The sequence below is a fragment of the Fusarium fujikuroi genome, chromosome FFUJ_chr01, assembly GCF_900079805.1.
Source record: "Fusarium fujikuroi IMI 58289 draft genome, chromosome FFUJ_chr01".
Taxonomy (NCBI): domain Eukaryota; kingdom Fungi; phylum Ascomycota; class Sordariomycetes; order Hypocreales; family Nectriaceae; genus Fusarium; species Fusarium fujikuroi.
Window position 1 is genome coordinate 5,571,302 of NC_036622.1, and position 12,246 is coordinate 5,583,547.

The 12,246-nt window shown below is 45.9% G+C and overlaps 4 protein-coding genes; 1 reads left to right on the top strand and 3 right to left on the bottom strand.

Moving 5' to 3' along the window:
* Window positions 1-2,350: 2,350 nt before the first annotated feature.
* Window positions 2,351-5,037, bottom strand: FFUJ_00371 (related to UTP4-U3 snoRNP protein; the record flags this gene model as incomplete). XM_023573368.1 has 2 exons in its annotated part: window positions 2,351-3,972; window positions 4,020-5,037. The coding sequence occupies 2 exons, from the start codon at window positions 5,035-5,037 to the stop codon at window positions 2,351-2,353; spliced, it is 2,640 nt and encodes an 879-aa protein (XP_023425102.1).
* A 679-nt stretch (window positions 5,038-5,716) lies between these two features.
* Window positions 5,717-7,205, top strand: FFUJ_00370 (related to nicotinate phosphoribosyltransferase; the record flags this gene model as incomplete). XM_023573369.1 has 3 exons in its annotated part: window positions 5,717-5,912; window positions 5,972-7,034; window positions 7,085-7,205. 3 exons carry the CDS (start codon window positions 5,717-5,719, stop codon window positions 7,203-7,205), a joined length of 1,380 nt encoding a protein of 459 aa, XP_023425103.1.
* Window positions 7,206-7,485: 280 nt separating this feature from the next.
* Window positions 7,486-8,484, bottom strand: FFUJ_00369 (related to nicotinate phosphoribosyltransferase; the record flags this gene model as incomplete). Its single annotated transcript, XM_023573370.1, has 1 exon — window positions 7,486-8,484. One exon carries the CDS (start codon window positions 8,482-8,484, stop codon window positions 7,486-7,488), a length of 999 nt encoding a protein of 332 aa, XP_023425104.1.
* A 705-nt stretch (window positions 8,485-9,189) lies between these two features.
* FFUJ_00368 (related to protein BTN1) lies at window positions 9,190-10,380 on the bottom strand (the record flags this gene model as incomplete). The annotated part of the gene is made up of 1 exon (XM_023573371.1): window positions 9,190-10,380. One exon carries the CDS (start codon window positions 10,378-10,380, stop codon window positions 9,190-9,192), a length of 1,191 nt encoding a protein of 396 aa, XP_023425105.1.
* Window positions 10,381-12,246: the final 1,866 nt, after the last annotated feature.

The following is a 12,246-nucleotide window of genomic DNA, read 5'->3' on the forward strand; positions in this document are numbered from 1 at the left end:
TGTTTCAATGGTTTCCCTATGAGGACATGGATACTTACATATCAGATAAACACGAAGACGTTATTTTCCGAGATTCGATACCCAGTATTCGCAAATTTTATGTGGCTCACAAGTGAAGCTATTCCACATGGCCGATGGGGATGACAATCTGCGCAGTACATATCGAAAGAAACAACACAGAACAAGATGCTCAGTGCGGTTCTCAGTGCTCCACAGCGATCTGCAACATGCTTCTTTATCTCTATACCTGATACTCGTCGATCTTGAGTCGATGTATCTGCCTTACGCCTTGCTTGTATGGCACAGCTCTAGGCACCTCAATATCAAACCACAACCACAAACATTACAGACAAACCATCTTGGCCATCTCGATAGAGCTCAGTGGGCGGGCTTGGAAAGAAGCTTAACTGGCTTTGGCGTCTGCATCGCGTGCGCCTGCCCCTGGAAAAGCGGCCTCGTCCAATCCCATCATCCCATTTGACAGGCGCTCACAGAGAGAGCACACACTCGAGGGACGACTATTTGCTTACCTGGCAACGTTACCACTGAACGGAATTAACCCTGCGTCTCTAGAGCTTCTTGGCAGCGGGAACGTTCTCTCAGCGTCGCGTCAAAACTCAGTCACAGGGGTCGAATCGGAGCCGAATTCGACTCTCTCCGTTTTCTCAATTACCTAACGTCGAGTTATGATCTACTCACCGTTTCCCACATCGAATTTTAGCAATGTCACACTGTCGCCCGAAAAAGACACCCAATCGTCAATCGAGTTGCATCTTCAGGCTCAGTCATGTACAGCCAATCATTCTCAGTTGTGGTCCGCCGATCTTGTTGCGCTTACGACCGGGGGTGTGGTCTAAGACACCGCCAAAGGCCGCGTCATCTTGACTTTGGCTTGCTTGCGTACATGCAAACACCAATATCTCAACTCTATCAGAGAGTCTACGCAACGCGATCTTCTTCAATTGCCACCTCCTGATTCAACAATTTCCCAGAAGCACTTTCGGTGTTTTGTGAATGTTTGTAGGTTTTCTCATTTTGCAGATTGATTTACACGGTTTGTTTGATAAGCATTGCCAAGAGGACAAGAGACATATCAAGAGATGTGGCCAAAGTCAACGGCCGGATCAGATTACGAAGCTAAGGATTTCGCTACCGGGAAGTCTGTGCTACGTACGCTCTCATAGAGACTTGAGATAGACGTCCGGATGACCTCAACTGTGGTCCAAGCTGGTCGCCAAACCGCTTCAACGTCTAGATGCCGTTCTTGATAGCAATCACTCATCGTTTGTTCGACACTCTCATTGACAACTCACTCGGATCTTCCCTGGGATTAAATTAGATTTGACGTGGCTTCCAAGTTCTTTCTCTTCTCGGTAACTCAACACTTAAGCATGACGAAGCCACGACTGGGGATTACCGGTTGCCGATACGTATTCCTTGAGAACTACCCATAATTACAATCAAGCAGCCAGTGATTCACCAGAAGTATGAGTCGTGTGGGTTTCTCATAAGTTGAGGATTCAGGGATCTTGGGCTACACTTCAGCATTGAAGCCTCCCGAACCATGTCGCAAACGATCCTGTCATCTCATCTGTCTGCCACTTCACGGATGGATCCCTCCACCCACTTTGACACTTACACATGCCTTGAAAGGCTTGACATGGTCTCTCTTACATGAGGCTATTCCGGCAACAGGCTCGAATTGGTCAGGCTAACGGTCTTGGTCCTCCTGATGCCCAGGCCGCGCGTTCAATGGGCGAGCAATGGGTCCTCGTTAATGATATTTGGACGATTTCGGTGAGTTGTGCAACAGCCTAGTGTATAAACCCGCGGGATCTCATTTCTTGATTCGGACCCTTGCTTCTGGTCGTGTAAGTCTAGAATTCAAGTTTGTAAGTCGAGAAGTCACTCTCATCTTGTAACTGTTCTCGTGACATGATTCAGGTATGAGTTCGTCTGATCCATAACACTCCTCCTATATGCGAGACATGTTCAGCCTTTTGAAACAGAGACTGGACGAAGGGAGCAGGGACCTCAAACCCTATACACTACCCTTCAATGATACGGCAGCTCCCGAAGAGTGATGTCGTTGAGGGACAAAATCTTTTCATGGCCACAACCCAGACATGGGTACACGTATGCAGTAGAAACCCGATATCCCAAAATTTTGATTCGATAGCCCGTATGCTAGTCTACATAGCCAGTTTAAACATCCAAACCTACAAACTAGGGCCATGCTCTTTGAGTCCAGACCCTTTTGACAACCATCATCCTTGCAACTATGCTCAACATGGCTCTACGATCCATGAGCTTATCACCCACGCCGTATATCTACATTTTTCGTACTCCATTACTTCCTCCACTGGTCAACGCTGAAGTAGCTCTCGGGCATGTCCACATCCCATGTTGGTCTCTCCACCAAGGCAATCTCGAGAGGCTGGCTTGCGGTGCTGAGAGGGACGACGCCGAAGATGGGTCTGTACTTGAAAGTCATCCACCAGCTCTTGCGTTCACCGCCAGTCTCGGCGGCTTCGAGATCTTTGCCCACTTCACGACGGTTCCGTAGCTGGGCGAGTTCACCTTCAGGCTGATCCGCTTCATCGTCGCTATTGGCGTCCTCGGGTCGGGGGGCATCCTCCATGTCGATGTCATCCCACTGACCAGCTGTGTGTTTGCGAATTTGTGAGGGTGCAATGGCGCCTACCTCCATTCTGCCTCCTGCTCCGGTCGAGGGTCCTGTTCTCTTGCGCTTGAGGCTCTGCTTGCCTAGGGCAGTGGATTCACTAATCTCGCCATCGAGAGGCTTAGGAAGGTCTTGAGCCAAGTCGAGCATAAGGAGAAAAGAGACGCCGTAGATCCAAGCACGAGAGCCTTGCCAGAAGACACCCTTGGCTAGGTCGAGGAGATCCTGGACGGGAGCGGGTAGGTCCTTTCGGGCATGTCGTCGAGACCAGGGGGTGAGAGAACCTTGGAGAGGGTGGAAGGTAAGCAGGTGCCACGATGAGGTAATGGCGAGAAGGGTGTAGTCGTCCACATGATCGGATGAGCCATTTATTCCATCAGGCGAAGCTCTAGGAGAGATCTTGGTCCGAGGAACATCGGCTGAGAAGGACAGAACCGTAGCTGCAGAATGAAGTTTGGGTAGTAGTTTAGCACTGGGGTTACGAACCCACTTCTCAACGCCCTGCGATGACTGCTCCTCTTCTTCGTCTGAAGAGTCACTCTCACTTGAAGAGGACGCGTCATCTTCTGGCTTGGTCTTCTCACCATCACTCAGAATCCAGGTGTCAATGTAGCCCGCGACGTCAGACGCAGCGAGCATCTTGGAGTCTGGAGAGAAGGCGACCTGTGTAATGGTCCTGTCGTAACTGCCAAGACCTCCATTGAGAATATAGTGCGGGATTTCTCGTCGTAAGCGTGTGAGTCTTTGTACACGCGGTGAGAAGATGAGAGATGTTCTGGGGCTGACGGGGTCGAGTGCGGCCATGACAACGCGAGAGCCTTCCTGAATCGCGCAGAGCCATTGTGCGTTAGGTGAGAGCTGAACCTTAATGGCGCCCACACCTGCAAGCTTTGAAGGGAGCTCAGAAGAAGAGACCTTGATGTCTGAAGGCTTGATAGGATCTTGGTGTTCTAATCTGAAAGCCTTGACGTCGACAGCAGTAGCAACAATGAGAAGTGAACCCTCATCATCGATAGTTGCTGAAGTAATATTCGAATCACCCTTGACGACGATCGTCTTGATAAGTTTGCGGTTCTGGTTGATGTCGAATTCATCGCCTGCGCTGTTGAACATGTCGTTGGCTGATTTTCGGAGAAGCCAGATGTGAATCTCCCTGTCCCACCAACTCACAACAAATCGAGCCTTGGGCGCACTCAATAGAGGAGCCTGTTGAGGCAAGCTGGGCATCATACGGTGGTTTTCACGTCCCATCTCCTTTAGGGGAACCACCACGGGGTTAGCATCAGGTCCTATACCGAGTTAGCAAGAGTTTAACGACAGGGAGAGCTTGTCTAACCTCCTGAGACAATAACACTGATTCTACCACTCTCAAAAGACGCCATAGACTTGACATCGTGGTCGTGGTACCTTCGGCCCCAAGCTTTGGCCCACCGAGATCCAGCACCATTGTTCTGCTTGTACAGGATCGTTCGTCGGTCCATGCCTCCGCTAAGGATGGATGTGCCATCAGCACTTATCGCAAGACTCAAGACATCTTGCTTGTGGCTCTGAATGCGCTGTGATTGTGTGTATGTCTTGCCATCCCAGATGCAAACCTGGCCAGTTGAATCGCCTGAGACAATATTGCCGTTTGGCAGACATTTGACAGACCAGATAATGATGTCTTTGGAGCCACCAACGAGATCAGAGCCCAGTGTCATCCTACGCAGCATGTGGCCCTTTGTGATATCGTACGCTCGAATTGTGCTATCGGAGCAGCCGACGATGGCGACCCTGCGTGACTGGAAGGTGATGCTGACCATCTGAGCCTTCTTGGTAGGCGATCGCACAAGAACTCGCTGGAATCGCAGATCATCGTCCTCGATGGAGTACATGACAAGCTCGCCATCGATTGTACCAGCGATAAGCTTGGTGGGATCTTGAGAATCGGCGCCGAGTGTACCTTTGTCGGATCCAGTAGGTTGAGCAGCCATGCACCAGATATCACCATGTTGACCGCTAGCATGTCTCTTTGGCCTTCCTGTCTCAAGATCCCATTCGGTGACTGTGGAAGTATAACCTATGCTGAAAAGACGGGACTTCCCAGCGACAATGCGCCCTTCGCCAAGCTCCTGGTCAGGCTCGTTGACCCAGACAAGTCCATCAACACTTCGATCTTTACCGCCTGGAATGATCAGCTCCTGGTTCCAAGAGCCATCCGTAGGGTTCCAGATTTCGATGTCGCCGTTAGCTCGTCCAATGGCAAGTCGCGCAAGATTAGCCTGCACTGCTGAGCGCGTCTTGGGGTGTGAAAAGGCAATGGCGTTAATGGCTGAAGGTTTGTATGGAACGAATCGACATCGATGGATATCCATTGCAACGGCGGTTTCTGGGCTCTGAAAAGAGTCCTCGGTCGCGTGATAATTCGTAATTAGGTATCGAATCGCTCAGATACGAGAGTCGGCTCAAAGATTTTGCTCGAATAGAAATAGAGACGTTAACCTGACGCCGCGTAGCCAGGCGTAGAGAGGGATCCGGTTCAGGAAGAAAATTGAATGCTAGCCTCGCGAACTCGACCAAATTTTTTTCTTTGGAAAGAAAAGAAAAATAAGGTGTGGTCATAGCGCACTTAGTGCCCCTCCATAATCCACTATGGCAGCCGCGACCAACCCCTCACCTTCCCTCAGAGCGTGCCCCTCTGCTTCCCTTCTTCTGTGGGTTCGTTCGTGCTATTCTATTCTAGATCTCTTCTGAATGCGTCACATTTCCGTCGTTTTTAGACCTCGTCTCATGACTTCCACGGAACCTCACAACTTCGCAAACGTCATAACCTACAGCGAACCGACAACACAAAAGTCGTATATGGTCCTGTCTTTTCAGTATCGTTCTCGTCCTTAATCCACGTTCTTCCGAGCCGCGTTACCCACGATTTCCTCGATTTGCTTCCGCATCTCCGAACTCTGGTCTCCAAACCCTATAAGTCACCAGCTATAAATACGAAAGAACATCTCCGCCGAGTTCGACCTCATCATAACAACACCCACAAACCCCGTCATGGATTTCAACAGCTCCTCGCCCTTCCCGGAGGGCGTCATCTCCTTCCTCGACACTGATCTATACAAGTTGACGATGCAATGTGCCGTCTTCAAGTTCTTCAAAGATGTGCCTGTGACATACGCCTATACCAACCGAACTCCAGACAAGAAGCTGTCCCGTACTGCCTTCAAGTGGCTCCAAGAGCAAATTCGAAGTATGAAACGCGGTCTTGGTGACCTTACCTCCAAATCTCGAACTAACCTTGATGGACAGAGCTCGGAAACATTTCTCTCTCTACCGACGAATACCTTTTCCTCAAGAAGCACTGCGACTACCTCTCTGAAGACTACCTCAACTTCCTCAAGGAGTTCCGCCTTAGCCCCCGAGAACAAGTTGTCGCTACCTTCACTCCCGTCGGCGAGGATACTGGAGATGACTCCATTGTGGGCGACGTCGATATACAGATTAAGGGCACTTGGGTTGACACGATCCTCTACGAAATCCCTATGCTTGCTCTGACATCCGAGGCATACTTCAAGTTCATGGACACAGACTGGAACTACGAGGGCCAAGAAAAGCAGGCATTTGAGAAGGGACTCAAGCTGTTAGAGGCAGGATGCATCACATCCGAATTTGGCACACGAAGACGTCGCGACTACCACACCCAGGCCCTTGTATTCCGAGGATTGGTGCAAGCTTCCAAGGAAGCTGAGAAGAAGGGATTCCCTGGCAAGCTCTCCGGAACTAGTAACGTCCATCTCGCTATGCGCTTCAACATCCCCCCCGTAGGAACTGTTGCTCACGAGTGGTTCATGGGTGTTGCCGCTATCATCGGTGACTATAGGTCAGCCACCGAGGTCGCACTGCGACATTGGGTAGCTTGTTTCGGCAACAAGCTCGGTATTGCTTTGACCGACACTTTCGGAACTCAAGAGTTTCTGCGAGCCTTCACTCAACCTGTGCAGCCTATTGAGGGTGGCTTCCCAGCAGAGACCTTTAAGAAGGCTGACGGAACCATGAAGACATATGCGGAAACCTTCGCTGGCATTCGTCAAGATTCTGGCGACCCTGCAGAGTACACCAAGTGGATGAGAGAGTTTTACGATAAGCAGGGTATCACCGACAAGAAGCTCATTGTCTTCTCTGACTCATTGAACATTGAGAGGTGTCTCGAATACAAGAAAATTGCTGAGGACCTTGGCTTTCAGCCAACGTTTGGTGTAGGAACATACCTTACCAACGACTTTGTGCACCTCAAGACTGGCACCAAATCTGTGCCTCTGAACATTGTTATCAAGATCAGCTCGGCGGCAGGCCGCCCAGCTGTCAAAATCAGGTGAGTGCTCTGTGTCTAGGCTCGCAATAGCATCGACTAACTTGTTATAGTGACAACATTGGAAAGAACACAGGTGACAAGGAGACTGTCGAGAAGGTCAAGAAGGAACTTGGATATGTTGAGCGCGAGTGGAAGGAGGGCGACGAAACCTCGCGATGGGGTAAAGAGTAAGGGGAAAGTAGACTAAGATACCAGGCAAACATTGCCGATTTGATTAAGGAGGGGCCACATAAGCACCAGAAAAGAGACGGGAAACAGCGCAAGCTTGGATTATTTGAGACCAGTCGGTTATGCTGTAATGCTGGTTTAGATCTGAACGCCGCTCAATCACAGAAAACGATGTTAAACTGAGTTGGGTATCTGCGTAGCCTACAAACAAGCTGAATAAGTGGTGAGTACAAAACCAAACCTCACGCCGCATAGTTCTACACATGAAAAATGCAGCCATGAATCATTGCTCCTCTGAAGTCTCAACGATGGGTGTCAGACCAACCTCTGTCCTCGCCCAAGTGATACATTCTCGCCACTCTGACATATTCATAACCTCAAACTCAGGATCAGGTTCCCACAGCATCTCTGAGACTTCGTCCACCATCTTCTTACCAAACGTACCAACCCACCAAGCGATCTTGCCCAATGTGTCAAGCTGCACCCCCCAGAAGACCATAAGAAGCAAAGCCACAGGATCTGAGCTCTTGAGCGCTAACCCAAAACCTCGTCCTGCAAGAGCTGGAAATCCTATGGCCATCCCTTTAAAGACATCTTTGGAATCTTGAACAAAGCATGTTTGTATGGCGGAGAAGCTGGTGCGGTAAGAGTTGATTCGGACGCTGGCTTCGAACTGGTCGTTGGCAGCTGAACCAGAAGGTGTTTCGCAGGCTTTGTTGATGATAGTGCTTAGACTCTCTAGAGCTTCCTCGGTTTCTTTCCTCAACGATGTGGGTGTCTCAGTCTGAAGTTGTGTTCTCAGCATCAAAGCCTCTGTAGATCGTGATAAAGCTCCTGATATCAAAGCGTCGAAGTGCTGATTGGCGATAGAGGCATTTCCCATGAGAAGCTCCCACAATGTAACCATGCGTTCCAAAACACCCTCGTGAAGCTCTTCAAAGGCACTGCATTGGCCGAGAGCCATGTTTACAGCAACAGCAAGGAATGAGAACATGAAGATCTTTTGGGCATTCTCAGAGTTGACGTTCTCAAGCTGTGCTCTGAACGAACGGCTTGCTTTATCGTAGTACTCCACGGCCAACTTGGCATAATAAGTGTCATGGTCTTCTTCAACAACTACAGCACCACCACAGAGCGCGACTTCGAGAGCTGAGAAGGAAAACATGCCCTGTAGGAGATACTCATGCTTGAGAGCCCAGCGAGCCATGTCCTCTTGAAGCCATTGGTTATCTTCCGGAATACTGGCTAGACTTTTGTAGCTTGACGACGTCCAGCGGTGCATGAGTTCAAGTTCTATTCTGCGTCTGGTCTCTGTTGCTGGGAGCTGGGTTGGTGGCTCGGTGAGATATGAGCAGCCCTCTAGATTGCGGGCTAGACAATTGGTACAGGGAGGACCTCCTTCGTCACACTGAAGGAATTAATGACATATTCTGGGATTTGGTGAGGGTATGTACTTTAACATGGCGCTTTTTGCAGTTTCGACAGCCGTGTCGAGACTTGTTGTGAGTCCTTCGTTTCATCATGATGGCGAGGAATGCCAGTTGACGAGCGTAACAGCAGCTGTGTTGGAGAACAACGGCAGTGAAATATTATCATGAGATAAGTGAATTCGATTTCATGTAAGGAGAAGAGGGTTGATGAGCTGGTATAAGAGTTGATGTTGAAGCTGAAGCCTGGGACATAGTGAGGTGGCTGTGCTTATGGCTAGTCCCCTCATGGGTATAGGTGAATCTGACGAATGAGGTTCAAGGATGCTCTACTTGAACGAAACGAACAGTATATGCCAAGAAATTCTATCAAAGTAGTGAACATAGTTTTTGAGATTATAGAATATGCATACGTTATTGAATGGATATATTCCTAGCCTATTGAACCCTAGATAGGTCGTGATGGCTGTAAGCCGAGTGCAATCTTCTTGATGGAATTTAATTGTTCATTTAATCATAAATCTTACTATCCAGGCCGTGGTTACCTATAACTCTACTCATCAATGACTTGTATGGCACCATCTTTTTGTGGTTGTAAACGTGCCTCCACACATAAGAGTCTCGAGCATCACGCCCAGCAACCCACCAACAATAACACCAGCAGTTTCGCCAACACCCACTACCTGAAGACCAAACTCCAAGTTGATTCCTGACTCGAAGGATGTTTCTTGCAATACTCGGTCGAAAATAGTCATATACACTGCTCCTCCGCCAAGACCGGCACCGAAAGCCAGTGATCCGACAAGGACCTCTGCTGAGAAGACCAGAAAGATCGAGTTGGCGAGCAAGATGAATGTGGAAGCCCCAATGATTGCAAGAGCGGCCTTGGTACTAGTGGGTCGGAGGAGAAGCGTGTGTGTTCGTGAGATAAAGTTTCCGAGCTGGAAAGCAAGGCTGTAGGTGGTGAAGTAAGAGAAGAACGACGTATACGATGTAGGAAGAGGCAAGGCTCGAGCTATGCCTGGGTATGCCAAAGCCTGCACTGCAAATGCGCCAAACAAAGGCCATATGAATGGTCGAATCAAGGCTTTAGTAAGGTTGAGTCGGTTTCTTGTGCTGAGCATACGTGAGAGCTGCTCAACAGGATCCTGGAATAGCAGAGAAGCATCCTCGACATCCACCTTTGACGCTTCCTGTTGCGCGTGGGGATAGTTGACAGGTGCTCCTGGGAGGACGACAAAGAATGCAACGAGCATGGCACCTGTAAGTGCATAAATACAGTCAATAAAGTCCCGTAAGAAGGACTCCAACCAAACAGTCAAGACAAATGGTAGGATTGCGCAAAACACAGCCCCGGCTCCAACGCCAGCGCCCCATCCTGCGAGTCCAACACGGCCGTAATACCGCAACATTCCCAGGAACGAAATTTCCATTGCAGCAGCAGATATCGATGCCAGAACTGATGTCAAGATTCGAAGTGGCGGTGCAATATTAGGCGGCGTGACGTTTGTGACGATAGCCACTATGATCCAGCCTGCTCCAATAGTGAGAGGACGCATCCAGTAGGGAACACGATGAAGAACATGGGGCATTAGCAGTTTCGTCGCCAAAGCTGGAAGAGTCTCGATGAGAAGAACGATCCATCGCGGATACGGAATGATGAGATAGTTTGCTGAGTGCACGATGAAGGGCACAATCGCATTCACGAGGCCTGAGAGTGAGTGGTCAGTCGAGGCTTCATGTGAAGACATCCGATGAGGTAGTAAAAATTACCGAGAATCGCAAATCCGAGGTACGTTAGCATCGTAACACTCAAGCTCGAGCTCTTCTGAGCATCCATGGTAAACTCCATCACCTCAAATCCTCCATGAAAGAGTCAGACTAAAAAAAGGAAGTGAATCAAGAAAAGAGGCTTTTCAACAAAGAACAAATCAACCAATACTTTACGCAGCCTGAAGTCAATAAATGCAATGTAAGCTTATTTATTTAACCCTCTGCTCTGGCCGAATACGGTTTACGGAGCCCAAAACACCGCGCGGATAAATACGAGAGGCCATGACTCTAAAAGAATACCTTCCTTACCTTGATAGGAATTAACGTCCCCTACCTAAAGACCGGCCACCCCTACAGACTGGCCACCTCATTCTTAACCCAGCCACCTAATTTATATATACTTTAAACAGTTATAACTCTATTAATTTAATTCTAATTAATTTTAAACTAATACTAATTAATTTAGAATGCCTTCTTTTACTAAAAAAGATATAAGCGTTGCACTTTAGATAGTTATAAATAGTATATCAGTAAATAAAGTAGCTAAAGCTTATAGTATTAACCGTTCTATACTTTAAGGTTAGATTAAAGAAAGTATAATACTAAAAGAAGCCTAAAAATCTTATTAAAAGCTTTTTAATACTTAAAAAAAGAGTTTTTAAGACTAGATTATTATTTAAGTTAATCTAGAATGCCCTATATTATATTAGTAAATTAAAAAGTTTACCAGTAAAATTACTATCTATAATAGCTTCCTAAAAGGCATTAAAAAGAACTAGTTATAGGGCTTTTTAGGATAAAATCCTAATATTAAGATATTAAAAGGTAAGAAAATTAACTTTAATTAATATTATAGAGTTTCTTTTAAACTAATAAAGGCATTCTTTATACTCTTTATAATACTAGCAATACACTTAATTAAGTAGGGGAATAGATATAATATTAATAAAGTTAAAATAATAAAAGGAATAGAAATAAACAGTTTATTCTTTAGTTATTAGTTAAAGAAGTTAGTACTTATTTATTAGTTTGGTTTTTATACCTAGATTATAATTCTTAAGTATATTTTAGTAATTAAAAAGGTCTTAAGACCTATAATTATTTTTAAGAGAAAAATAGTTTAATAATAATATTTCCTTAAGAATTTAGACTTCCTAAAAGACTAAAAATTTATATATAGTAATAAAGGCTAGATAAGCAATAAATTAGCATTAATTTAATTAAAAAAAGTCTTTATTCTATTAATATAGCCTAAAAAGAAAAATAAACCCTAACTTTTTATTCTTAATAGCTATAGAAGTTATATTATAGAAGATTTCCTCTAAAAATATTATAATAATAATATATATCTATTATTTCTTTCTATTTATATTTTTTATATCCTTTAGCTACTAGATATTACAGTTTTTAGTTCTCTAAAGAGGGCATATTATTATCTTCTTTTAGATCTTACTTCTATCTTTAATAATAGTTATATTAATAAAATTATATTTCTATATACTTATAATAAGGCTTAGAGAGAAGCTATTATAAAGTCTAATATAATTACTAGCTTTAAAGCTACTAGACTGTGGCCTATAAACCTAGTAAAGGTCCTAATAAACCTAATAGTTATAGAGATACTTTTTCCTGCTATTATAGTAAATTTACCGATAAAAAAGTAAGATTTAAGTCTCTTAAAGACTCCTTATTTATCTATATAGCTTTAGTAAGCTTTAGGCTAAATCCTAGCTTCTATAATATAAAATCTAACTATTAGGCTGCTTTTTAAGAAGATTAGCAGTTAATTAAACTATTATAACTTTAATATTAAGTAATAAAATAGAGAAATAAGTATTTTATAG